General features: G+C 51.5%; 1 protein-coding gene across 4 annotated transcripts; it reads left to right on the forward strand.

The window, feature by feature from the left end:
* The first annotated feature begins 3047 nt into the window (after window positions 1-3047).
* On the forward strand, window positions 3048-27555 carry ADAMTSL2 (ADAMTS like 2). 4 transcript variants are annotated; one of them, XM_034067414.1, is made up of 19 exons: window positions 3048-3202; window positions 4580-4691; window positions 5615-5757; window positions 6395-6470; window positions 6882-6984; window positions 8580-8725; window positions 8822-8945; window positions 9869-9949; window positions 10937-11112; window positions 12032-12374; window positions 13060-13441; window positions 17155-17258; window positions 18989-19115; window positions 21295-21508; window positions 22856-23011; window positions 24019-24189; window positions 24302-24478; window positions 25331-25475; window positions 26695-27555. In XM_034067414.1, the coding sequence occupies exons 2-19, from the start codon at window positions 4581-4583 to the stop codon at window positions 26811-26813; spliced, it is 2898 nt and encodes a 965-aa protein (XP_033923305.1). In that variant the 5' UTR covers window positions 3048-3202; window position 4580; the 3' UTR covers window positions 26814-27555. The 4 variants fall into 4 exon arrangements, with proteins under 4 accessions (XP_033923305.1, XP_033923306.1, XP_030899045.1 ...); XM_034067415.1 differs by lacking the exons at window positions 17155-17258; window positions 18989-19115; XM_031043185.2 differs by lacking the exons at window positions 3048-3202; window positions 4580-4691; window positions 5615-5757 and having other exon boundaries at window positions 6442-6470; window positions 6882-8720.
* Window positions 27556-27725: the final 170 nt, after the last annotated feature.

The raw sequence follows: 27725 nt of genomic DNA on the forward strand, positions 1-27725 counted from the left end.
GCAGAGCCATCCTGTCTGCCATGCCAGCACCAGGCCCAAGCCAGGAAAGGGCTGATTTTGCTGGGAAAGCATTGCTGGAATGTCCCAGCCCATGGTTCACTGAGAGCAGGACCTGCTCCAGGGACATGCCTGGGGCTCAGTGGTGCTGGGTGTCAGCTCTGGTGGGTCAGGGCTGGTGCTTGGGTCAGGATGGGGAAGGTGTCCCATGATGGGGCGCACAGTGAGACAGTCACCGTCTTGTGGATCAGAGCTGAACATCACTCTCTCCTCCAGGTCAAGGATGGATGCCCCTCGACCACAGCAAAGGGGTCCCCCCGCCCCTCCCTAGAGGAGAGAGGGTCTGATCCTGCAGAGCACAGAGAGCAGCCCCAGCTCCTGCTGAGTGGCAACAGTGCCCAGCCCAGTCCTTTGCTGAACTCATGTCGGCCAAGGAAACTCCTTTCCTCTGCAGGCACTTCTCTGGCCAAACCAGCAGCCAGTTGCCGGCGACGTTCCCCCGGCTGGAGGAGGTTATTTTGAGTGTCTGTTTCTCCTTTTATTTGCTCTCTGAATGGCGCGTGGCACTGGTTTGGGATGGAAAGCCTGGCAGCTGCCTGCTGGATGGCTGCTGTGTATCTCTTGGGGCAGGAGCCCACCAGCCCCATGCCGCTGTGGGGCTGGGCATTGTGCAGGTGGCTCTGAGCCATCCTGTGCAGTGCTGGGAGGTGAATGCGCAGTGCTGGGCCCACTGGGTTGCCTGGCCAGAGCGCGGGACGTGGGAGCAGGTCTGGCTCAGGGACCCTCACATGAATCCTGAATTTCCCTGGGAAAGTCTGATCCAAGCCCTCGGTGGGAAAGCCTCTCACTGTCCATGCAGGTGCATCTTGTCTCAATTTATTCCAATCCCAAAAGCAGTAAATAACATCTGCAAATAATTTCTAATGCTTATGCCAAAACCTGGGAGATAAAAACTGCTGTTGTCTGAGCCCGGCTGCCAGTGATTGATGCTGAACCTGCCGGCAGCTCTGGCAGCAGCAGTGGGGCTTTGGGGACAGCACTGGCCCCAGGGGTTTCGGGGTGTTGGAAGCAGGGATCGGTCCAGCCCCAGGCTGGAGCCATGGGGTTTGGTCAGCATGGAGCTGGACAGAGGCTTGTGTTTTTGAGCTGCTCTCTGGTGCCTTTTGTTTTTGGGGATGTTTTTGCTCCCACTGAGGCAATGGCATCACTCCTGCTGATTTCACGAGGATGGGCTGGAGCTGCATATGCTGCGCTGCTGCAGCCAGGGATAACACTGCGTGATTTATGGGAGCAATCAGTTGCCACTAAGAGCTGGTTAGGAATTTTCCGATGAACCAGGGATTGCGTCAGAAACCGCTGAGTCATCTCAACTGCTTCATAGAAAAACGAGAAAAATCCTTTGGCTTTGGTGAACTTTGGTGCAGGCAGAGGCTGACCGACTGCGTCTCACTGCTGGCGCCTGCCACAGGGACAGCACCCCCAGCCCTGGGGAATCCCTGCAGCAGGACAGGGTCACCCTGGGTCTGCTGGGGTGCAAGCTCCTGCCAACCCCCTGGGCTTGGGGGACCCTGGGGGGACAGTGGGGGGATGCTGGCGCTGCTCTGGCTTGTTCAATGTGAACTATTTGATAGTTTTAAAACCTCTTGTGTTCAGACGTTTCCCTCCTGGCCGGTCCAAAATGGAAAGGGTTTTGTCGTGTGTGTCTCAGGCTGGAATATTTTGAAATTCAGAAGCTGGGTGAACTCAAGTGCTAAATTTTCCCAGTGTCCTGGTCACAGCCAACCAATGGAAAATTGAAAGCTGCAAATCAACCTGGCTGGGTAAATTAGAACAGGCTGGCAGACAGTTAGCCAAACAGAAAAGGAGACTTAATTTCCCATAACTTTTCTGGGATGGATTCTCTGTTCAGCTTCATACAGCAACCCTGGTTCTGAATGAACACCACCACAGACCCACAGTGGTTCACCAGGTGCTGGGAGCTGTGCAGGGGTCTGTGCCCTGTGGTGGGGTGGGAGCTCACCCCAAGGCCCTGCAGATGGGAGCAGCTGGCCCATGGCAGATGGTGAAGAGGTTGAATGTTGCCACCAAGGGCCGGGCACAACCTGTAGCAATAACCACAATAAGCTTCAGCTTCACCTTGGGCACAAAACCAGTGCCGGGGTGCAGCACCATGCTGGGAGCACTGTTTTTGCCCTGTGTAGAGCAGGTCTAGAGGGGAAGGAGAGAGGCTTGAGCTGAAGCAATGAAGGAAATAGTTCAGGTGAGCTGCTCAATGCTTCTGGGATGACATTGCCGTGTGTGCAGGGGGGATGTGCCAGGGAGTGCCCAGGAGTGTGTTCACCACATGGGTGAGGTGTCTCAGGAACCATGTTTTACATGCCAAGACTACAGAGAACAGACCACATATATCGTACAGAGGTTATGCACTGTGTGTGTCCTTCCTTATGCATAGGCATTTCTCCCTGGCACACACATAGATCAGATACGATATATACACGCCTGCCACTGAGCCAGGGGACTCTTCTCATCCAAAAGGCTCTTGATGTGCACCAAGCCCGTTTTCTGACCACCACTGTCCTCCTACGTGCCAGAAAGCTGTCTGAAGCCGCATGCCTGATGCCGAGCCTTAGCCAATGACACCAACAGCAGAGTGCAGGGAATCTGGTTTATTACTCAGCAGAAAGCGCAATTAAAACCCCGGCAGACGCAGTCCAGCCCTGCACTTCCAGCACAGAGACCCGCAGTGCTTTGCCCACCTCGCTCCCTCGGGGCTGGGGGCTGCAGGAACCGTCCCCCCGCCTGGGGGCAGCGCATCTCTCGGGTGCGGCGGACGCATGCGTGCGGGCTGGTGCGGGCTGCGTGCGGGCTGCCCCCGTCTCTGTCCCCCGGCCTCGCCGCAGGAAACCGGCTGGCGGCCGCGGGCCGGCGCCGGGGGAGCCGAGGGGTTAACCGGGGTGGGGGCATCCCGGGCCGAGAGGTGTGAATTCCGCCCGCTCCCCCCCTCCCCGGCTGCCGCTATAAGAGCGGCCGGCGCGGGCTGGAGGGAGCCACTGCGGCGGCTCCTCCTCGCTGGAAGCCCCGGCGCTTCTGGCTGCCCTTTGAAGCCGGCGAGGGAGCAGGAGGGAGGGAGCGGCTGCGGCCGCTCCGATCCGAGCCACCACCGCCCGGCCCCGGAGCGCCCCCCGCCCGGCCCCGCCGCCTCCAGGTACGGCTCGTACCGCCCGGCTCCCCGCGCCGCCCGCCCCGGCTCCCGCAGCTCCCGTCCGGCCCCGCTGCAGCCCCTGCCCCGCGGTGCCGCCGGCCGCAGCCCTCCCCCTCCCGCAGGTCTTGCATTCAAACACGCAGCTCTCACCGGCCGGGGATAAGCTGGGAGCGAGCTCCGTTACTGGCGTCGAGTCAGACTTGTCTGGGAGCCTTAATGAGAACCAAGTGTAAGGCAAGGCGCAGCCACCTGTCCCGGGATCCCCGGCCAAGCGCGCCGCGCTCCCATCCATCAGTGCATCTGCCTCTTGGAAAGGGTGTCTCGCATGTGAAGGGCTTTTCCAGCCTCGCCAGTTCTGTGGTTCTGTGCTGGATCCTCTCCCCGGGGGCGGTCGCGAAGGCGAGGTGGGAGCTGGCGGCTCTCTGGCAATGTCTGTGAGCCCTGTACCACAGCCATGCTGGCATTGCCGGCGATCTGCCTTTCCAAACTGCTACAAAAGCCCTTACAAGAAGAAAAAGGGGTAGGAAAGAAGCTCTACGTTGCAGGTCTGCAGCACCTCTTCCACGTCCCTACTTCCCAAAGATTCTGCCTAGTGACTTTTCAAGGGGAATTAGTTTAGGGGAGAACACTTTTATTTTTGACTTGCAGACATGAGCTGCTTTGATTGCTTGGAAGCTTGATTTCCTGAAACCTGCTCCTTTCTGGCTCTTGCAGTGAGGTTTACAATAAAATGTATTGTGGTTTTGAGCTGAGTTTTATTTCAGAAAATGCTATTCTGGGTTACTCTTTCATGAGGCAGAGGGAGAAAGATGAAAGGTTGACACTTGGGATACTTCATTTCTGCTCTTTAATTGCAGGTGGTTTCTATAAGAACAGGCTTCTTCTCTGGGAATAGATAGGAATTGGAGTGAACAAATGAAATAATTTGTTTATTAGTTTATGGAGCCTTTCATCTTGCCGTTGTAGGAACAGTTCTGTAAATGGGATGTTAAGATGCACTGCTGCTATAGAGCCAGGGATACTTCTTGTTACTCGCTGCCTTCTTGTGCAGTACTTGCTTCTGTGTAAGGTGTGCTCCCTTCCTAGACATGCTTAGAGCTTCAACTCACACTGGTGGGATCAGGTGCAGCCACTGAGAACCAGTGTGAAGTTGTGGTTTGGAAGATGGCAGCTGAGGTGGGATGTGGACTTTGTACTGTGTTAATGCTTCCATTGATTAAATATAACTTCAGGATCAAGCGCCTGTGATCAGTGGTGGCTGGTGTCACTTAGCTGACTGGGAATGCTGAAGAGGATGTGTGCTGTGTAACTCTCCTGCTCTTGAGAGGCTATGGGGCTGGATGAGAGCTCTGCTTAGTGTGGTGTTTGGTTGTTTTCTAGGATGAAGATACCTAAGTGGAGGTGGAACAGCATCTCCCTCAGCATGCGATCCCAGCTGAAAGGCATTCTGACCCTTCTCTTTCTGGGCAACGTTGCCTTTGTGATAGCTCAGGTAAGCACATTGCCTTGCTGGGAGGTCCCTGGGTTTTAAAATGCTGTGTCTGGGATGGGTAAGCCCCAGGACCTGCAGGGCTGGTTTGTGTATGCATCAGGTCTCCAGCATGTGTGAGGATATATGAATTGGCTTAGCTCTTTGGTCTCGGCTTAACCTAAGTTGTACTTTCTGTAACTAAGAGCCTGCATAGGCCATTTCTAGGGCTCTGTAAGGCCATCCTTGCTCTTGGATGAGCACTGTGTCCTCAGTCCCTCCTCCCACAATAAGGAATAGGTGGGACCCCCCCACAGAGGTTCTGTGCCCTGGCAAGGGGATGCTAACACTTTGTTGAGCACAGGTGTGTGGTGGAGACGCTGCTGGTGGAGCAGATCCTTTCCCTCTGTGTGGTGACACTGCTGCCCACAGTGGCTGAGGGCTGGGGGTGTCAAGGACCTTCCTGAAGTGGCGAACCTGGCCTTGCAAAGAGAGCACGTGGGCCTCTTCAGCCTGCTGGCATCCACTGGCATGGTCTCCTCTGCAGAGTGGATGTGCAAGGGTTTGCTGAAGCTTTCAGTGAAAGCTTTGGCTGCAAGTGGCTCTTCAGCTCCCTGAATTTGCTGTGGAGCAAGAGTCAGGGAGCACCAAAAGACTTGGAGGGTTCAGGGTTGTTTGTGAGCTTGGTTTTGCCAACTGAGAGAAACAATAAACATTTCCTTTCCTGAGGAATCCCAAATATTGCCATTTCATTCCAATTTGTAATGAAAACACAATTGGAAAAATGCAGGGTTTCTTGCAAGACGGAAATCTCAAACTTGACCTCAGATGCAGAGGGAAATGCGCGGTTGCTCAGGGGGGGCTGGACGGGGGATACCCTCATTCCACACAAGTGGGGGGGGTATTGACTGCTGCTGCTCTCCCCACCTTCCTGATGCTCCAAGCAGGACCTGGCACAGACCTCCAACAGCCTGGAGGAAGGGGCAGACGTCACCGCGTACTGGTGGGGTGAGTGGACCAAGTGGACGGCGTGCACCAGGACCTGTGGGGGGGGAGTCAAGTCCCAGGAGCGGCACTGCCTGCGGCAGAGGTATGGCCCCAGCTCCGGGAAGGGAGCTGCAGCTTGCTGGGGGTGGCTTCATCTGGGAGGTCATTCTTCGGTAGAAGAGCACTGGTGAGAAGGAGCTGTCGGGCAAATGCTGCTCATGCAGAAGGCAAGCATGGCCCTGAGCACGGTGCTGTGAGGATGCTGTGCCCTGGGCATTCCTGCCAGAAGGGCCAGCTGAGCTATTCCTGTGCTGGCCCTGAAGTTTCTCATGTGGGGATTAGTGCAGATGGGCAGCAGATGTGGCATAAGCCCATTCTCAAGGCTTCTGGGTACAACAGTAAGGACACTATGGTGCAGTGGGTTGGGGACCTGCTGATCCTGGCTGCTCTGTGTGTGGCTCTGCCCTCTCTGGGCTGTGTGGTTGCCAGAAGGCACCTTGCAAATCTTGTCCCCATGCCATCATCCCCATGATCCCTCCTAGGATACTGTAATATGAATAGTGGATGCTGCAGGTAACAAAGCCAAAGAGACCTTTTCTATCGACTTCCGTGGGATTGTAAAAGACCCCTGTGTGCTTCTACTGCCTGGAGACTGATGTTGCAGAAGCAGGGACAAGTATATTTAAATGAGGGGATAGAAGGGTTTCTGATACCATTCTAACTGTCATTTCTTTATTCAGAAGGAAGTCAGTGAGTGGGCTGGCTAATAAAACTTGCACTGGAACATCCAAAAGATACCAGCTCTGCAAAGTGCAAGTAAGGATATCCTTGTTCTCCCTGGGAACACTCAATACAGAATGTGGAGTTATGCTTGCTTTGTGCAATGGCATTTCTGGGCCCCTCAGAGAGGGGATGCCATTTGTCCTGTAACAGTCACCATGTTGCCTCTCCAAGCAACTGGACTTTCCTTCTTTGGTGCCCATCACCATTGTGTCAGGGCTTTGGGCCTTTTGCCTGCACTGTGGACCATAAAACCCTGTGGGTGGCTCTTGTACCATCTCCCATGAGGGCTTCCCCTGGCTGTCCCTGCAGTGGGAGGAGGAGGAGGAGAATGATGTGGCTCTGGATGGGGCAGGCAATGGAAACACTCCTTGCAGCCAGTTAAGATGTGCCAGAAACCTTTCCTGCACTTTGTTTTCATCAGGATATTAATGTATCCCATTCTAGGAGTGCCCTGCAAACGGAAGGAGCTTTCGAGAGGAGCAGTGTTCATCATTTAACTCCCATGTGTATAATGGCAGAACATATCAATGGAAACCTTTATATCCTGGTAACAAGACATTCTTTGTGTGTTTCATAATGCTTAGCCAAATATTTTGATAGTTATGATGCTATAGCCTGCAGGAAGGCTCCTTCTCTGCTGTTTTAAAGTGATTTTTCAGAGACACAATCAACTGTCTCCCAAGCTCAAAGGCGCATTTTGCAGCTGCAGTGTAGCTTAAAAATAAAACAACATGAATTTGTGGCTGTAGCCTGTGTAGGTCGCATCCCTTGAGGACCAGAGAGCTGAAAGGCTGAAGGAGGATGTGGGAGCATTGGGTGATGGGCTGCGCTGGCAGGAAGAGTCTGGCTCACCCAAACAAGTGTCCTTAAAGCTGGGGCCATTGCTGGCTGTGTTGTGTTTTGGTGGCACTTTCTCCACACCCTTCATGTGCACAGAGCTGCGGAAAGCTCTTGGGGGTCAGAATGAGATCTCTCTTTAATTTTTAGGCACAAAACTCCCATCAAAATTGAGCACTAAGAAAATCAAGGCCAATTTTAGAGGTGTTGGGAACCCTGGATCCTGCTCCCAAGGAGGCAGCTCCCAAGTGCTGGTTCTTCAGATTCACAGCGCTATTTGGGTGTATAAAAAATAGAGATGGGATCTAATGTGACTTTCTTATTTTAGGGGTTTCTGTAGATACCTAAGAACAAAATTATGCTTCATTAAATCCCTTGTTGCTTCCTTCTATGTGAAACAAGCCCCTGTCTCGCCAGCCTTTTTGGCAGGGTCATTGTGGTAGGACTTGGCTCGTGGCAGCCTGGTTAGTTATAGCTACTTGGCTGCTTTGTCCTTTCCTATGGCAAGGTGACAGTTCCTTTAAACACACTTGCTCTTTGAGATGATTCACCAGAACAGTTACAGTGAATTGTTTTGTGTTTTAGCAGGCGTTCACGTGGCTCCTGGGGGATTTGCAGAATAAGGTTTTGACACTGATGCTGTCTTGCTTGGGCGCGCAGGCCAGTGGGTATATGCTGCTCACTAGCTGGAGTTCAACACTTAGTGCTGGGCTTCTGATGCATATATGAATGTCATTTGCTTCCTGTGGATATTGCCAATGGATGCAGCCAGCCAGTTGCCTGCAGAAAGCAAAGGGTGACTGAAGCCCAGCTTGGGTGAATGTTTATGGAAAAGTTCTTATGTTTTAAGCTGCTGTGGGTTTGACTGTAGTCTTACTTGTATATGTATTTATGTCTATGTTAATTTAACTCATGTATTAGATGTTGATATGTGAGCATGCATACGTTTTTGTGCAATGTGTACGTATATCACTGCTGCAAGTCCTTTCACAGAATAGTGGCAGCTGATGCTTCAGTGCCTCCCTGGGCTGATGTTAGTGGTACCTCTAGCATCAGGAGGGGCATCTGCTCCTGTCAGCAGAGGACTGCCTGGCTGTGCAGAGGCTTGCAGCAGCGGGTTGCCACACTGTCAGAAGTGCTATCTCGTGTCCAGCATGGAACACAAGAGGTGGTGGCTTCTGATTGCTGGCTGCTGTGTAGTTGTGCTGCTGCTGTTTAGTTTGGCAGAGATTCATTGGCATTGGTAGGATGAAAGTTTTCGTGTTTCTGTTGTTTTGAATGTATCTTTATATCCTTTCCCCTTAGATGACTATGTTCACATTTCTAGCAAGCCCTGTGACCTCCATTGCACCACTGTGGATGGTCAGAGACAGATAATGGTTCAGGCTCGGGATGGAACATCCTGCAAATACACTGATTTCCGAGGGGTTTGCGTGTCTGGAAAATGTGAGGTTGTTAAACATTATAGCAAAAATATTGTTAGTAGCATTCAGAAAGCTACAATGGGTGCAACATTTCCTGACCCTCAATACTCTGTACGGTTGTAGCCGATTGGATGCGATGGCATTCTCTTTTCCACCCACACCTTGGATAAATGTGGAGTTTGCCAAGGAGATGGGAGCAGCTGCACTCACGTCACCGGCAGTTACCGGAAAGGAAATGCTCATCTGGGTAAGGCTGTTGGGGACCTTTTGCTTTATCTGAATCAGGGCTACTTTTTTTAAATCAGCTTATCTTTGTTGTAAATGGTTTCCAGCTCTTCCCAACTGCTTCAGCTCTTCCCACGTGTTCTGTGTGTGTTAATGCCACTTGTAATCTGGGCAGGGAAAGCCTTCCTTAAAGAAAACGAGTATCTCTGCTTGGTGTTTGTCAGAAGCATGAGGTCTCTGAATCTGAATGGTGAAAAGGGTTACGCAAACGGCTGGTGTCTGTTTTAGTCTTTCTCATGACCCAGTAAGACTAGAAGGAAATCACTTGTTCTAACAGGAAACAGGGATATTTTGAAAGACCAGGGTTTCCAAAATTAGTGAGATGTAAAGCAACAGAACCTACTTGTCCTAAATACTGCAGTCTGACTTGGGAGTAATGATCAGTGCTCTCTGAGGATCAGTTTAGGATGGAGCCAGCTGTAGGAACTTCAGTGACCTTAGCAGGACTCGTCCCATCACTTACCTAGTGCTAAGGGGCCTCGGAGCTGTAGTCTCTTGCTGTGGGGTCTTGGGAAGACTGGCTAGCACAGGGTTCAATACTGAACCACAGGACTGCTTCACTAGCAACAAAGCAGTCTTCAGGTATAGATCCTTGCAGCAGTTTAGGTAAATGTGATACCTGTGCATGTAAGGATTGTGTCCTTTCACTTCCTTACTTGTGTTCTTCTGCCGTAAGCCAGGATGTGCAGTTCACACATTTCTCTGTTATTGCTGAGGTTCTGTTTGCAGCCTAAATTATCGTTATTAGTTTTTTTAATCCAGTGATTAACAAAAGTAATTGTAGATGAAGGCCAGTGTGCTCGATAGTTGCAGTATTGACTTCAGAGTGTGTTGTTCAGAGTATCTGTTGCAAAGTTCCTTTCATTAATCCGTAGTTTCCCATAGGCTATTCCCTGGTAACGCACATTCCTGCTGGAGCAAGGGATATCCAGATAGTAGAGCGGAAAAAGTCTGCAGATGTTCTGGGTGTGTATAACCTCTTGGTACTTCCCTAGCATGTGTGCCTATACTAGCTAATGCTTTTTCCAATGTGAGGCAGAATGTAGTTTTATTACAAACATGAGCTAAATTCATGTTGGTGTAAATCACAAGCACGTTGTCTAAGCCAGTGCATTTCTCCTTTCTTTAGCCTGAGCACCTGGTCTGTGTGTATCACCACTCTGGTTGCTTTAATGCAGAAACTGTTGGTCAATATTATTGCTGCTTCAGTGTGGTGTGACAAACACACTGGTGCTGGATCACTGATAGCCAAGTGACTTCACCTCTCTTGTGATCTTGATCTTCTGCTTGGGGAATGTGCAATGGCCACATGACAACAGCACCAAGGAGATGTGACCTGTGTGTTGCCTTTCTGAAGTGTTGGTGGCCACAACATCCATCTCACAATGGAGATGGTGGAGCTGCTCAGGATGAGTGTGGGACAAATCTGGAGTTGCCCAGGAGAAGCACGGTTGCTCACTTGGCAGAAGCCATTGTGCTCTGCAGCCTCATGTGGCCATGTGCAGGGAGAGGGAGGCTTGGATGGGACAGGAGGATGTAGTACAGTCCCTTGGCTAGATCTGTCTTGCGTCACTGCTGTGTCAGGTGGCATCAGCTCAGTGCTCCCAAGGAGGCAGCTCCTGCTGTTGGCCATCTGACAGTCTTGCTGTCTGCAGAGCTGTGATTATTCAGTGTTCATGCTGTGCTAATGCCAAAAGGGTGAGAGGAGCCACGGACTAGTGTAAGCCCTATACTCAGGAGTTTGCAATGTAGAGAGATGCATGATCAGAATTCAGGGCATATAATCTCATGGTATATGTTGGAAATAAGTGACAAATGCATTGTAATATGGGAGAAATACTTGTTTTGTTACTATGACACTCTGGTTTTTATCCTGTGAGTGAACAATTGGCACTATTACATTCCTCTTGCCTTGTGACGGTGCTGATTTATTTTTTTCTCTCTTGTTGGAAGCTGTGGCTGATGAAGCTGGGTACTATTTCTTCAATGGGAACTACAAAGTTGATAGTCCAAAGAACTTCAACATTGCAGGCACAGTGTTTAAGTACCGCAGGCCCATGGATGTTTATGAGACTGGCATAGAATATATTGTTGCACAAGGACCGACAAATCAAGGGTTAAATATAATGGTGAGCTTTGGCTTTTCAGGTTCGCAGTGCTGGGGGTGATGGGGAAGGGAATATCTTTGTTGGATTCGGAAAGGGGTGGGCATGGGGCAGAATCCTGCCGTGGATTCGCAGCTCCCTGGGGAGCTTGAGGGGAGTGGGAGTGAGGACTGTGCCTGGTTCTTATTATTTGCATCAGTGCTCTTGGATGCAGGCAGGGCTGTGAGTAATGAACGTGGGCTTGGTAACTCCCCTCTGCAGTGTGAGGATGCCTCAGGCACAGCTGGAGGGTTTCTCTTCCTTGGCATTTTTATCCAAGTTACCTGTCAGGAAAAGTAAAACTAAGAAATTGGGCTGACAGCTTAGACAAAGGCACAAACTTAAGCCCCAACTCTATTGAAAGCAGCCCATCTAAAGTCAGGCATACAAAGAAAAGTCATTTAATTTTCTTCTGGGCAGCGCCATCTTCATGTAGCTCCAGGCTCCTCTGGGACAGGAAAGGAGGGATGCTTGGGTGCTTATAAGGCGTAAAACCAGTAAGAGGTTGTAGTGCATCATCTGCGAGTCCCCATCCCCAGCAGCTACAGAAATGGGTTTGCAGGTGATGGTCAGTAACTTCTCAGGTGGCTCTCTGCTCACAAGAGGACCTGTGGCTCCCAATCTCTGTGCTGAGACCAATCCCTGAGGCAGTGCTGCCAAATAACTCTTGGAAAATGGTACTGGGCTCCAGCTGTAAGAAGTTGGCAGCATGAATGACAGAGGCATAGAATACTGGGTTGGGAGGGGACCCCAAGGGTTATCTGGTCCAACCTTTCTTGGCAAAAATATGACGGAAAGCAGATTGGAAAAGCAGAGTAGCTGCTCACCAACTGTCACATCCAAGATGAATCACAAGCTTTGCATGCCATATACTTACTGCATCCGGTAATCGTTTGTTTGCTAGGTCTGGAATCAGAATGGCAAGAATCCATCCATCACATTTGAATACACCCTCCTGAGGAAGCCACACTCAAAAAATCTGCAGCCCATCTACTACACCTTCTCTGAGTCAGACAGCGAAGAAAGCAGAGAGTTCGATGGAGATGTGCCATTAGGTTTTATCCAGCACAATGCAACCTATTTTGGGAAAATCTCCAGGGAAAGGATAGACTTGGAGAACCAGGTGTTTGGAAGTCAGGACATGGAGGAAGACTTGAACTTGAGCAAAGGTCAGGAAACCAATGAGGTCTATGAAAGAGCAGAAACAATTGACTGTGAGGCAAAACTGAAGGGCAAACAACCCCAAGGTAAGGAGGAGACTTGGGCCTCAGTGTTGTGTTTCTTGGGGCTCTTGTTGAGAAACGCTCGGTTTCTACCTCTGATTCTGCTGGTTCATTGTGTGGAAACCTTGGAGAGTTCTTTAAAACATCTCTTCCCATAAATCCTCTTTGCCCTCCAGTTTCTGGTTTCTGGTGGGTGGGGGGTGGCCATGGGTGAGGTCTCCCCACTGGTGCCTTGTTGTGCTTTGCCTCATGCCAAGGACAGGAGGGAGCCCTGGGTGCACAAAGCTCCCTGTCACATCTGCTGTTGCCTCCTGCCTTTCCACGGCCCCAGCAACCTCCTTCCTGCTCCAGTCCTTGGGCATCCTGCCACCAAACTGTCTTGAGTGCTTTCCCAGCATGGCAGTGTGGGCTCTGGGGCCAGGACAGCATCTTCCTTTCTGACATCTGCTATTTCTTGGGGCAGTGCTGGCGGGTGCCAAGCTATTTTCTGGCTATGCAATAGCAGGATAAAACCCACAGAGCTGCACCCCCTTCTCAGAGAGATACAATGCCATCAGTTTTGTCCTCCCCAGGAATCCAGCTCCTGCCTCTATCCCCTGGGCTGCTCAGGCTCTGCCGTGTCCCTGCTGCTCCAGGCTGCTTTCGCCTCCCAGCCTGAATGCATTTTGTGGTTGTCACTGTTGTTTTCCCCCTGTTGGCTCCAATCTAGATTCAAACGTAACCAGGTCTACTTACCAGACAGACCATGGCGACAGCGGCTTCGACCCCAGGTTCACCTCCAGGGAATTCCTTTTGGAGAATGCCATCACGGACAAGCTGCAGGACAAGACCTCAGACTCCAAGGAGCTGATGCTCAACATGACCATGAACAGCATCTTTGCCCAGGGAGACCCAATCAACTCTGTGGGGTCACAGATTGACAGCCTTTATGTTGACTATGAGGACACTGATGGTGGTGTGACTTACACCATTAACAGCACTTACATGGAGCTGAGCAACGGCAAAACTGTCAACACCTCTGCAGAGACACCATTTTCAAATGCCACTGTCACCGTGAGCAGCCCTCAAGGGAACAGAACTCACAAAGCAAGGTAGGAGATACGTCCTTTAATTACAGTAAATCCTATTTATTGCTATTCTTGCCTCAGCCCTGTACTCAATGCAGACCCCACTGTGTGCTTTCTATCTGCTTTGGAAGCCAAAGGTAAGTGGGGGTAGAATGTTGTATGTGAATACTTTCTGTTGGTGATTAATTTGGAAGGAAGGGGCAGGGGTTTGGGAGCAGAAAGTCAAGAGAGCATTAAACAAGGAATATTTGCTACCCTCCTTAGTGGGGATGTTGGCAAGTCCATGCTGATGGCTGTCAGCTTACGCATTGCTGTCTGCCTGCTTATTATCAGATCCATGACTATAAGGAAGCCTCTTCCTTTTGCCTCTGACATCCTGCCCTGATTCCCCAGGCCCTTCCTTCTGAGTTCTGATGCAGCAGAAGTTGGTCCTGGCCCCTTTTACCCACCCTGTTGACTGCCACTCATTAACCTCAGTTGTGTTGGCAGGAACATGCTCCCAGGCAGGGCCCTGCCTGTTTAACCTGCTGCTGGAGAGGCAGAGTGGGACAGGAGGAACTCCTTGGTGGGGCCTGCAGAGCTAGCCCAGGTTTGCTGCTGCGACAGAAACAGAAGCAGTGCAGTTAGTCATGGCTTTGACAAGAGTATCAAAAGCTCTCCAGTGCAGCTCATTGATATTGGGATTGTCACTTGGGATTCATTTTAACAGCTGGTTTGGGCAAGTAGTGCTATGAAATGCAGTGGGAAGTAATAAAGACTTAATCTAGCTGTAGCAGCAGAGTTTGTCCAGGCAGGGATGGGCTGGGTAAAAGGGAGTCTCAGGTTACTGCTTATCCAGTCTGTGTCTAGCATCTTACGAAGGTGCCTTGATGCTGCCTGGGAAGCAGATTTTAATCCCAGCCCATGGGAGCTGATCCCCAGTGTAGGCACACAGGGCTGAGATGGGACCATTGCTGCAGGACAGCAGGTAACAGATACGTTAGTGCACTCCCCAGGGAGTTCGAGCTGCCACTGAAGCCTTGGGAGTCATCCTACTGCCAGGTAGGAGGCAGGTTTGGGTTTGGCATGTCTGGAGCAGGATGCTGGAGGCAGGTGAAGAGTGTTGGGGATTGGGCTTGTTCCTCCAGGAGGAGCTGTGCTGAAGGAAATGGTGATGGGGCACAAGGGGAAACATCTTGCCCTGTGTGGGGGACCCCCCATCCTTAGAGCTCAGCAAGACTGGTCTGTGCAAGGCCCTGTGGGACCCTGTCTGTTATTGGGGTCAGCCTAGGTCTGGGCAGGAGCATGGACTTGAGATCTCCTAAATCCTTCCCAGGCTCAGCTTGGGATGGATGGTGGCTTTTTTGCTCACTTTCATGTCAATGAAGATGTACAGGAAGATTGTCTCTTTGCATGCTGTATCCAACCAGTCCATCCATGTGGGGTAGTGTTGATTAGAGGTGGTCATCTTCTTGGCAAACAATTGTAATTCTTAGTGCGGATGGAGTGTAGGAGCATGTTGCACCAGTGTGGTGTGTTATAATTCCTCTTTGGGAACAAACCTCCCTGGGCAATGGCAGTGGGTGGCTCTTGTGCTGTGGCAGGGATGCAGTGCTGTTTTTCCTCTCCTGGAGCAGTTAAACCCTTTCCATGTCATTCCAGGGCAGATCTGGGCACCCTTTGTCCTTTACCCTATGCCACTGGTGCAGTGTGCAGCCAGGGCTGATCCTACAGCAGCAGCCTTGAGTTTCCCCCTTTCTTCAAAATCAAAACTGAAATAAACCCCAGAGCTGTGAGCCCAGGGGCTCTGGCTGCTGACCTGTGCTGTTTGTGTGCACGCAAAAAGGTTCTTCTGCTACAGGGAATGCTTTGGGAAGATGGGCAGCCCAGACCGCAGCTGGGGTCATGGAATGGTGATGACTTCTGGTGCTGCTGTGTGCTTGAAAAGCAGAAGCAGAGTGCAGGCAGGGAAGAAAACACTTGTCTTCATCATAAAGCTTAGAATAAACAGGAGAAAGAAAAGCAAGAAGCCCAGCAGCTTTGTGGGACAGTGTGCTACTGTTGCACTTAGAGGAGAACAAAATGACAGTTCTGTCTTTGCTTGAAGTGGTGACTGATCCACACACTGCCCTGTGACCAAATGTCCGATTTATCTGGAAACAACTTGTCGCTGCAGCCTCATTATCCGTGGAAGCAGTTCTTTAGTTAGGATCACATACATTAAAGGGATGCTGTTACAGATCTTCTGTACTCAGCTGTGGCATAAATCTGATTTTGAAGATTATTTTCCCCTTTGAAGGGAGAGGAGTCACAGTCCAGTCACAGGGAATTAGTGGCCCTAGACTGGAGGATCTAGGTAATACTGCTTTTTCTAGGCAAATTAAAGTATAAAAAGCAACTGTCGTGTTTTAATGGCTCTTACTGAAAACTGTCATTTTGTGAGCCCTCTCCTAGCTGGGTGGCAAGAGGCAGCACATGGGGCTGAGCTGGGAGCAGGGGCTGATGTGGGTCCCCAGGCAGAGCTGGGTTGGGAAGATGAAACACTATTTATAGTGAGCTGAAGTCGTTATTTTTCCACAAAGAAGTATCATACTCATTTCGATTCCCTTTTAAATGCAGGAAGCAACCATTTGCCAAACTGACAGAGACAAAATCAACAGGGAAAAATGAGATTGTTGTTTTTAATCCTTCTGGAGGCTCAGTGCTGGCGGTGGAAGGAGGGTGGGTCCGAAAGGAAATGCTGGATTCTCCACAGTGTCCTTTTAAAGGTTGATTTGATAGACTGGACTTGAACGTTTTCTTACGAACAATTAAGGCAATTTCAGAGCTTCTGCTGCCTAGAAATCTTACAAGCTGCATATCTTGCCAGGCCAGAGACAACTGGATGTCAGGATACAACCTTGTACACTATTTCAGTGTAGCCATCTCAAGGGTTTGAACAAAGGTATGAGAACAGAATTGAAGCCTTCTGTTGTAAAGGTGCAGTATCCCTGGTGCGTTAAACCTCACAGCACGTAGGATGCACTGAAGTGGGATAAGCTGTTATTCTTGGTTTGACAAATGCTTTTTCATACACCAGGCTGACTCTGTTACTCCTTTCTCAATGGCATTATGTGTTTGAGCGCAGCATGGATATGAGAGATGCAAATTGCCTACCCAAAATAAACCAAACCAAAACAAGAGTGGCAAAAGCAGTGGGTAGGCAAATGGCATGCCTTGGTGTTTAAAAGCAAAGTGTGCTTTGAGAAGCAAGCTTAGAAACTCCTGTGCCACATGTTGGCTTTCGGAAGGAGTGGGCTGCTGAGATTTGAGCAGCAGCAGGCATGCCTGGCCCCACAGCTGCAGGGGAGGAGATACTGCACCTTTAGTCACTGTATGCCCAGGGCCAGGTGTATTTGAGCAGAAAATGCAAACTTTGTTAAATTCTGAACTGTTTCTACTTGTGGGTATTTTTATCCCATTCTCTCTATTTCTAGACAGTGGAAGCTCTGCCTCTAACCGGGCTGGGGATTCTACTTGGGGCTCAGGACAGGTATGTTGTGAACCAAACCAAACCAATTCAAACAAACAAACAAACCCCCAAAACGCAGAAAAACCGAACCCAACCGCCAAACACAGTAAATCCCCTCCCAAACCCAAACCCAACCGGACAGCTGCTGGCAGATGTGTGTGTCTGACGTGGCCTATCACCGCTCGCCTTGTAAATGCCTTGTTTTGTTTTGTTTTGTTTTGTTTTTCTTTTGTTTGCTTATCGCTAGAAACAGATTGAAGTTGTTAAGAAAGGGCCAAGGTGTGAGTGCTGCTGACATGTACAGGTGGAAGCTTTCCTCCCATGAACCCTGCAGCTCTACATGCACCACAGGTAGTTATAAGAAGCAGCCAAATTCTGCACAACTGCTGAAATCACCTCGTGTGTGAGTCACTTTTCTGTCTGTTAGGGATGGGAAGGACCTGGTGCTGTGTAGGGGATCTTGCAGTCTCTGGAGCTGGTTTGGCACAACCCCAAATCTGCTCCGCGTGGGTGCAAAGGCTGTGGGGGCCGGGTGCTGGTGCCTGACTTGTCCATCATCCTGCACAACACCCTTCCCTGGGTGGGCTCCCAGTGCTGTCTTCCCAGCCCAGCGGGGATGCCCTGGAGCTCAGCAGGATCCCCAAACCCCTGCTGAGTCCCATTCTGTTACCTCATTGTTTTCTTCCTCCCCTTTTTGAACCTTCAGCAGGGTTTGAAACCCTCATCTGCTTCCCTGCATGGTGAAGTTCTGAAGATTGTTCAGCTCTGGCAGGAAACAAAACAGTGTTTTACTTTCTGATTTTTTGTTTCATTTCTCCCACTCCTACCCTGGAGCCTGATCTGGGCTGCGAAGGTATAAATGCATTGTAGGTGCCAGGATGTCAGATCTGGGCCTGTATTCTTTTTGCATAAATTCCCCCTTTTTGCCCCCAAAACCTTCAAGCCACCTGATTTCTCTCCTCCTTTACCCCTTGCTAAGCCCACCACTTGTGATGAAGCATATGTGGGGGTCATGCACAGTAGCACAGTCCCTGAAATGATCCAGGTTTACAGTGCTCCTGGAACTGAAAAGTAGGAAGAAAGGGGGAGAGAGGGGATTGCAATTGAAGGACATCTCTTAAAAGAACAAATGTAAGGATCTTATTTCTTAAGCATTTGTTCTTGCCCCACAGACAGACCCATGCCCCCAGTGTGCTGCAGCAGGAGCTTCCCGAGCCATCCCCAGGATCCCATCAGCCACATGGCTGCGACATTTTTGACTTCTTTGATCCCCTCTGAACAGATTTCCCCCTTGTCCAGGCCAGGCTGCCCTGGTTTTGCAGTGAGCAGAGAGAGGTTTTACTTAAGTTTCTTCTTTCTCATTGCCCTTTCTTCATGACATATCACAGAGAAGCAATACATGTCAAGGGCCATAGAGCTTTTTTTAGTTTCATGTAAACTGTATGTTCCTGAGAGCTGCAATTCTTGTTACCTGTAGCCAGAGCAGCCTCCTGGTCCCCAGCCAGGTCCCAGAATGGACTTCACAACATTTACTCTGGCACTGCAGGCTGCGGGGAAAAGGTCTTGGTCTGATGACACTGGCTGCCTTCTGGGGGAGCAGGAGGTGCCTCCTTGCAGAGCCCTGTCCTGGCCCACAGTGCTGGGTGCCCCTGGGAGCACCCGGGTGCAAGCTGGGGTGTACTGCACATATAGAGCAGGTGGATGGAGTGGGTTGGGGACTGCTTGCTGTTGCCTCCACCCTCAAGCTGGGCAGAGTGGGAGCCGCCCAGCAGACGCGTTGTCCCAAGTGTTTCCTATAAAACTGAGTTAGTCATGTATTGATCTTGGTGGCAAGCCCTGGCAGGGGCGGCCGTACCTGCCTGCAGAAGAGGCCAAGCTCAACCGCACTGCCCATGCTGGCTGGGTGACCGCAGTGGTCCTCCCCTCCCAGCAGCATCCATGCCATGGGATGGAAAGCCTGGCTTGCTGCCGGGAGGAAGCTTTGGAAAATGCAGCTCAAAAGAAAAAGAAAAAAAGAAAAGTTTGGCTGTCAAAATCACCAAACGTCCTCTGTTGTGTGTGTGTATTCTCTTTGAAACTAGGAGTGATGTCCACATATGCGATGTGTGTTCGCTATGATGGGATCGAAGTGGATGATACATACTGTGATGCCATGACCCGTCCTGAGCCCATCCATGAGTTCTGTGCTGGGAGAGAGTGCCAGCCAAGGTACCACCTCAACAGGGTGCTCCTGGGGAGCTCCGTGTTTCCTCTGCCATGGATGTATTTGGGGAGGGGGTCGGTGTGGATTTGGTGGTGAGGCAGCAGGGATGGCCTCTAGCACCCCACTGCATCTGCCTGGGCTGCTTCCCTCCTGAGTGCTTTAGCTCAAGCTGCCAGGTTAAAACTTCCATAAATCCTGGCAGAGTTTGCACATGGATTCCCAGCAAGTTTGGCTTCAAACACTGGGCAGCATCCTGCCTGGTCAGCATCCTGCCTGGAGGAGCATGTGTGCAAAGTGAGTGGAAGGGCTGGGCTTGCAAACTGTGCTTTTCTGCATCCTAAACATCGCTGAGGTTTGCTTGTATTAGGGCAAGAGCTGGTGCAGAGGAGAGCCTTTGCTGGAAGTCCTGTAGAATGTTTCCCTTCTGATGTGGCTCTTTACTTGAAAAGCAGCCCTGCCGCTGGTCTGTAACATGGGCTGTGCTTGTTGGGAGGTTTGCAGCATCTGCAACTGTACATAGGACAGACCAATGTCTGCTGAAGCAAGGATGACTGCGGTGGTGTCAGACTATGGACAGGGCAGGGGGAGAAGTAAAGCTGCCTGGTGCATGCCCTGAAACTTTTGAACACTGCAAAGCAAGACTACAGTGATTCCAGGGAGCAGGAAAGGCACCCAGAGAGGGCTTGCTTTTGCCTCGGGTAGTTGTGAAGGAGTGGGAAGGAAAGCACGTGCCCTTAGCAGTTATGATCTTGCTTGAAAGCCAGGGTGGGCTGTCATTCAGGCAAGAAAAGTGTTAGGAGATGGATGGTACAACTGCTGGGAGCCCTGTAGACACCATGAGGATCTTAACCTCTACTTGCATTAACTTTGTAATTTTTTAGCCCAAGCATTAGGGGTCTTCTCATGCTTAGATTATCTCACTGGTGTTTTATAAAGCTGCTCCTTATGGTTATGTCGTTTCTGCTCCATGGGCTTGCACTGTAAGAGAGAAGAGCTGCTCTGTGATCACTGGTGGTGGCAGCTTGGTGATGGGTAAACCAAGGAACAGCTGGGGCAGTGAAGCACATTCATTGGGCAAGTGGGATGCTTCATGGGCTGCCCATGCTTTCCCAGCAGAACGTACTAGGAGAGTTTTGCCTCATCTGGATGGGCTTTGGTTTCATCTCCCTTCTGAATTTAGGTGGTACCTCTAAATGTGTGATATCTCCCTATGGCTGCTGCTTGTGCCCAGAGCCCTGTGCATGCAGTGGGGACATGTCTGTCCTGCTCAGTGGCAGCAGCAATGGCCCTGAGTCCAGAGGGGCTGTGAATTCTAAGCCAGTTAAATTTTTAGATCTTCAGCTTATTCTTTAATTGGGAATTGCTATAATGTTACTGTACTGTAAAAATCTTGACTTTTTATGTCTTTCCCCTTGGTTTACAAGCTGCTTTCCTCTTGTAACATCAGGACAGTTGTGGCAGAGGACAGTATGGGGCTGATAGTGTTTCAGAGCAGATCTCAGCTCTTGCAGCCCATTGCAGCATGACATTAGCAGAATTAGACTGATGGTGGTACATGAATTTCTGTCCAACCAGGGCTCAGACAGCTTTGTGTGACATTATTACTGGGATTTGCAAGGGGATGGATGATCGTGTCCTCATCGTACTTCAGCGGATCAGGCAAAAAGGAAAGGGCAAACATTGGCCTTAAGCATGGCAAAGAAACATGGTGCATACACAGGGTTTCAGCTGGGGAGTGTGCAGCCTGTTGTAACAGGCACTGGGCAGCAAGGGTATCAGTCTGTGCCCCACTGTGCTGACATCTGCTTCCTGTCTGGTTTTAGCATCCGCCCCTAAGAGCATGAGCTCAGGTCTGCTGGGTGAAACCACCAATAAACACTTCCATCCTTGGCAGTGTTTAAGGCCAGGTTGGAAGTGGCTTGGAGCAAGCTGCTCTAGTGGAAGATGTCCCTGCTCATGGCAGGGGCTTGGAGCAGGATGAGCTTCAAGGTCCCATCAACCAAAACAAGGCTGTAATTCTAATATATTTCTATGATAACAGATCCCATCCCACAGGAAAACCTCTTGCACACTGGCAGTCTGACCACAGCTCATTGCTACTGCAGCTATCTCCGTGCAGCTGGGAGCAGGCAGGGCTTCCCGTGGGATGCTCTGGCTGTGGTCCAGCCTTTCGTGCCCCCACAGGTGGGAGACCAGCAGCTGGAGTGAGTGCTCCCGCACCTGCGGGGAGGGATACCAGTTCCGCATCGTGCGCTGCTGGAAGATGATCTCTCCAGGCTTCGACAGCTCCGTCTACAGTGACCTCTGCGAGTCCGCTGACATCGCGCGGCCGGATGAGCGCAAGGTCTGCAGGAACCCGGCCTGCGGGCCCCAGTGGGAGATGTCCGAGTGGTCCGAGGTAGGTCCGTGTGGGGCTGGCCTGGCTCCTCTGTGGCCAGCTGAGGCTCTGCCCTCAGCACACTGACTGCAGGGCACCAACGTGCAGCAGGACATCTTTTTCCCTAAAATGAAGCCCTGAGTCCTCCTCTCCACTTGTGAGGCCTTTGACTGCCCAGTGAGACAGGTCAAGAGCCCACTGCTCAGGTCCTCCCGTCTCTACTTCCTTGGCAGCCTCTTTGACCAGGGGAGATCCCACCTCACACGTGAATTACGTTCCTGTAAACTTCCCTTCCTCACCTGCAGTTTCCCTGTGACTTGTGGAGAATTGAACCTTTTCCTGCTGTGCCTTAAGCAAATCCCTAAACAGTTGGAAGATGGTTTGGGGCAGTGCAGTGCTGCTCCTGTTTCAGCTTCTTGTCTTGCTTGGGAAAGCCTGTGAAAGGGTTTGTGTCCTTGAGTCCATCTCCAAGCATGGTCAGTGTGAATGTAAACCAGTGGATACAACCAAAGCAATGCCTCTTCCTTGGGGAGCTGGGGCCTGTCTCCAAGCTGGGGTGGCTTGGGAGCAGGCCCCTGACTGCCATGGCCCATGGTGCAGGGAGGGGAATGCAGGGTGGCTCACAGGGAGTACAATGGGTGTAACTGTGCCCTGTGCTTTGCCAGTGGGAACTGGTGTTTTACAGAAATCTGCATTCTCCTCCAGCCTGTGTCAGGGAGCGAGCACTTGAGACAGTCCTGGAGTAGTTTGTACTTAGCCAGCAGCAAAGCTAATCTCATTTGGATCGCATCTGAAGCCGGGTGCCAAATTGGCTGGGGAAATAGGCATTAAAAAAAAAGCAAGCATATTTCCAGGACCTGAGGATTAACATATCGAGCAGCGCGTCTGAGTGCTGCACTGTGACACTTCCCTGCTTTATGTTATGCACGAAGCAAATGTGTGTATGTGAGACTGTAGTAACTCAAATCCAGTTCTAAATAATGTCACTGGGCTGCGCGGTGCCAGATTTATCCACAGCACAAAAACTGCAGTTGTGCAGTCTGGGGAAGACTCTCCAAAGAGGGGGAAGGAGCAGGCTGCTCTGGGCAGGAGCTGGGGGAGAGCTCACCCTGCCTATGAGTGACAGCGAAAACCTTTTAGAACTGGCCAGGCGTCTTTAGTGCCTTGGGCAGGATGCAGCCCTCCTGCACCTGGAGCTGAAGCTGCTGAGGGGTGACTTTGCTAGGGACAGTCACAGAAAGTCACTGTGTGCTTTTAGAGGTCATGTTCCCAATGTAAAACCACAGACAGAGCTGAAACCCACGGCAGCGGCTCCCGGTCCCTGCGGTGATGGGACCCTGCTGATGCCATCCCATTCCCTCCTGGCAGTGCTCGGCGCGGTGCGGGGAGCGGAGCGTGGTGACGCGGGACATCCGCTGCTCGGAGGACGAGAAGCTGTGCGACGCCAGCACCCGGCCCCTGGCCGAGAAGAACTGCACGGGGCCGCCCTGCGACCGGCAGTGGACGGTCTCCGACTGGGGACCGGTGAGACCCTGGGGTGGCCATCACTGCCCCTGGCCCTGGGTGCAGGCTTGCTGGTGTCACTGGTGCTGGGAGGTTTGGGTCGGGCTCATTATCCTTGGCAGCTCCAGCTATGATGGACCCGTGGGCAGCCTGCACCCACTGCCAGTCTCCAAGTAATTCCGCTATTTGGCTCTTCTCGTGCCCATGTCACCTCTGCCAGGACGTGCCCACCAGCGCTGTCACCCTGACTGACCCCCTCGGCTCTGCCCGTGGCACCAGGGGTGATCCAGCATCCCTGTAGGTCCCACCACTTCCCAGTAGGTCCTCCTGGAGCTTATCCCTTGTGGGAGATAGGGTGCAGGAGGTCTTAAACCCCAAAAGACCTGTCCAAGGACCTTAGTAGGTGTCAAAGTCCTCTTGTCTGCTGCACAGCTTATCATGACAATGCTGGTGCTTCGTGCCCAGAAAATGAGCCTTTTCCTGTTCTTTTTTCTCCCCCCTGCTCTTTTCCCTGCCTGCACAGTTTTGCTACAGAGACCCCCTCCATCCTAAGCTATTTTTACCCAGGTTTTGATGCATTAGCGTCAGCTAAAAATAAGTAGTTTCCATGGCAGCGGCAGTGCTGTGGAACACCATGGGGCTCCCGCGGCCTTAACCGGTGCTCAGCGTGGCACTGCCTGCCCTGGTGCAGTGCAGGGGAATACTTGTAGCCACTTGCCTCGACCTCTCCGAGATCCCCCTTGGGGTTCCCTGCTTGTGGTTTCCCCTCCTGCCTGGCCTGAGAAGTGCTGAGTTTCACTCAGCACGGGCACAATGGGACCGTGGGGTATGTTGGCTATGGTGGGAAAGGATGTGCTGTACTTCCCTGCAGCTATTTGAAGTTGAACCCAAATAATGCCCCCATGATTTGGGGAAGGTGGGGATGGGAAGGTGGCTGAGCCCTCTGGGGCCATGTCTGCCCTGTTGTGGGGATGGGGATGGAGCTCTGCTGCCGCTGCTGACTGCCGCCGTGCATGGTGTGGTTTCAGTGCAGCGGCGGCTGCGGGCAGGGCAGGATGATCCGGCACGTGTACTGCAAGACCAGCGATGGGCGCGTGGTGCCAGAGTCGCAGTGCAACCTGGAGACGAAGCCATTGGCCATCCACCCCTGCGGGGACAAGAACTGCCCCTCACACTGGCTGGCACAGGACTGGGAGCGGGTAAGTGCAGTGCTCCTGGGCTGGGGTGGCTGGAGCAGGGGCTTGGTTCAGGGGGGTGCCCTGTGATGGGTCCAGGGTGCGGGTTTCAGCCGTCCCTGCTTGCGTCTGACAGTGCAACACCACGTGCGGCCGGGGTGTGAAGAAGAGGATCGTGCTCTGCCTGGAGATCATCAATGGCAAGATCAAGACTCGCAGCACCACTGACTGTGATGTGGCCAAGAAACCTGTGGAGGAGACGACGTGCTTTGAGCGTCCCTGCTTTAAGTGGTACACGACCCCCTGGTCAGAGGTGAGCGGGGAGAGAGCCGGGGGCAGCTCAGGGAATCTGGGGCGGGGGGGGTAGGGGAGAAATGCTCCTTCTTCACGGTGCACTTGCCCAGAGTGGTGATGCCCCATCCCCTCAAATGTTACACTGCCTGCGATAGCCCAGGGAGCTCGGTGAATCTCTGCAGAGCACAGCCCTCAGGGGAGTACCCAGGGGGATGCTGCTGCACTGGCAGCTCTGGTACAATTGGAACTGGCTGTGCTCCAGGAGAACAGGAATGAGAGGAGGTGTTTGGGATCAGCTTTGGCTTTTTTCTTGCTGTGAAGGGCTGTAGCTGGGTCCCTGCAAGCCCTCTCTAATGCAGCCTTCCTCTTCCTGAGGCTCTGGGCATCGTGTTTTGTTTAGTCTTGTAAACCATCATTGCAGCCTGTGATCACCCAAAGCAGCCTTGCTGTAATCCCAGCCCCATGAGGTGCTGGAGGGGCAGTGAGCAGAGCACCAGCCCAGGCGCAGCTCTGCAAGCGCAAGGTGCTAGAGGGGGATCTGGAGGTGCTTGCAGCCATCCTGCTGCCATGGAACAGTGTATGGACTGGGCCAGCTCATTCATGTCTGTTTGCAAAGAGCAGCAGGAGGAGGGATAGTCACAGTGCCATGGGATGGGAGCACATTCGTGTATCCCAAGCAGAAGCTGCTGCAGGCAGCAAAGATGGAGTGCAGGGCTGGTGGTGCTGGACGGAGACATGGCTCTCAGCCAGGGGAAGGGTTCAGCTCCGTGCCCTGACATCTCCTGTGAGCACACTCTTTTAGCAGGTTCTGGCTTAGCACAGGTCTGCATAGTCCTGGGGCCTTGCCTCAGCCCCCTTCTCTTTTCTCCAGTGCACAAAAACCTGTGGCATCGGTGTGAGGATGCGGGATGTGAAGTGCTACCAAGGGAAGGACATTGTCCGGGGCTGTGACCCGCTGGTGAAGCCAGTGGGCAAGCAGACCTGTGACCTGCAGCCGTGCCCCACAGAGCCCCCAGGTGAGCCCCACTGCCAGCAGCACTCCCCAGCCTCTTGTGCCACTAATTTCCCCCTAAGCAGCATTGGCCAGCATCAGCTCCTACTGACCACCAATTTGATCATCATCCCTCTTGCTCTGTGCCCAAGCAATGGGGCTCTTTCTGGAGGTAACTTCGTTAAATGAAGGGGAGAGTTCAAAAGAAGCATGTGATGACCTTAGGATAAATGGGAGCTTTGGAACACTGACTCAGTGTGTTTCTGTGTGATTCCAGCTAATATCTGGGAACTTTCATCTGTGCTGTATTTTTAATGATTTTTGGTCTTCAAATGTCCTGCAGCATTTGTAACTATTTTGTTACCTGAGTTGTCTGCTGGCTAAAACTCCCTGTGATGTTTAGGGAGCACACGGTTCTAATCCTTTAATAGGATTCAGGAATAAGGATGATGTGGGAGAAAAGCATGAAAATAGGAGACAGGTTTGGGGTTAGCTTTGGGCTTGGCTCCGGCTCTGCCGGGTGCTCTGCTCCATGGGGTCAGGGATGTGGCATGGTGCCTGTGGGGTGCCTTGTGGCCCCTGTGTAGCAAGCTGCCTTCATATTCCATACATCCTATGGACCTTAAGCAATATATATATATATATAACTATAAATCCTATGGATTTGAAGCAAAATATTGCTCTGAAAGGAGCTGGGAGAGTGTTGAAGCAGTCTCTGGCCTCCTCCCTGTCTCCAGCAGCTCACTCACCCCTAACTCCTGCTGTAACAGAGCTGGATTACCATTCCCTTTCTCAAATAGCCTCTTCGGTGCAGAAAGTGCAAGTACATTAGGGTTACCCTATACTCTGCCAGGTCCTTGGCTTGAGGCAGCTCCCTGCCAGGCTGCCTTGGTGGCTCCAGCAATGCCTGGGCAGCTCTGTTGCACAGGGGAGATCTTTAGCCTCAGGGCTGGGATGAAATGAAGCTCCCCAAGCCAGGCTAGGCATGATGGAATGGGTCAGCCCTCTCCTGCCTTTGCTTAGGCTGGCAATGGTATTTATGGACAAGCTCCATGGTGTCTTTCAGGTGATGCCCTGCCAGATACCGGGGCAGGGAGGTGACAGTCACGGCTGGGATGGTTACTTGAACAGCCCCTGGTGCTTTAGGGCAGACTGTGTAGAGGAGGGAGTTGCGCTCATTAGCTCACAATGGTTTATTTTCTCTTTCTTTTCCGTATCGCTGCCATTTACCTTCTCTTCCCCAGATGACAGCTGCCAGGACCAGGCAGGAACCAACTGTGCTTTGGCCATCAAAGTCAACCTCTGCAGCCACTGGTACTACAGCAAAGCCTGCTGCCGCTCCTGCCGCACACCCCACTCCTAGTGCCCGGCAGCACCGGGTTGCGCTTCCCACAGCAAGGGCTCCCTGTGCCATTTAGTAAGCAGAACACACTGCACAGACTGGTGTTACGGAGGCTTTTGGGTTGTTTGTCTTTCCCATTGATGCAGAACTACTCTCCTCATCCCTCTCCTGTGTAAGGACCAGTGCTGGCATGGCTTGGTTGCAAAGCTGTTACCTCTGTACATTGGTACCCCCCATTATCAGAGCTGTACATAAAGTCGTGTATATTTGATTCCCCTGAACTGCAGACACATGCATGTGTTTCACAAGGTCTTGTCCTTTGATTTCTTTCCTCTGTGCAAGTTTGGGGTTGACAAGGGGAAGGAGTGAACTCTGTGAAGTCCCAAGTTTCCCTTCACCAAGGGGTTTAGTGCCTCTCTCCTAATTTGTCGTGAGCCCTGCACTCTCGTTAGCTGTGTTAAGGTGGTGGAAGCAGACTGTTGTTTGCTAAATAAGCTCCAGCCCAAGCCCTTCTTCTGTAATATGTAGGTGTATACTTTTTCAGAGAATTTTATCTTATAATCAGATGTTAGTTCCATAGTCCTTCCAACCCTCCCCATAATGCTGACATATTGTATATAATATGGAAACATAACTGCACTTTATATCACAAAAAAGACGTGCTCTTTTTTAATATATTTGTTTACAGACAGTGAACTTTATCCATATAATCACTAATTTGTACTCATATGTATATTTTAATAAAGTTGTCATATTTATGGTGGTATCTTGTTTTATTCTCCAGTTTGTAGTGAGTGTTTGCCTTGTGTACTTGGGAACACTGGAGTCTGGGCTATGATCTTGCTCATTCATAGTCCTGAATAGTCTAAGGAGAATCATGGTTGTTTGGGCAGGGATGCAAGGAAAGGTCCCAGCAGTGGCAGACTATGGGAC

Source organism: Melopsittacus undulatus, chromosome 11 (assembly GCF_012275295.1).
Source record: "Melopsittacus undulatus isolate bMelUnd1 chromosome 11, bMelUnd1.mat.Z, whole genome shotgun sequence".
Lineage (NCBI taxonomy): Eukaryota > Metazoa > Chordata > Aves > Psittaciformes > Psittaculidae > Melopsittacus > Melopsittacus undulatus.

Coding starts and splice junctions, on each gene's coding strand:
- ADAMTSL2 (XM_034067414.1), top strand. CDS start 4,581: ATGAAGATACCTAAGTGGAGGTGGAACAGCATCTCCCTCAGCATGCGA. Junction 9,950..10,936: donor AAAGTCTGCAGATGTTCTGG/GTGTGTATAACC, acceptor TCTTGTTGGAAG/CTGTGGCTGATGAAGCTGGG. Junction 23,012..24,018: donor CGGTCTCCGACTGGGGACCG/GTGAGACCCTGG, acceptor GTGTGGTTTCAG/TGCAGCGGCGGCTGCGGGCA.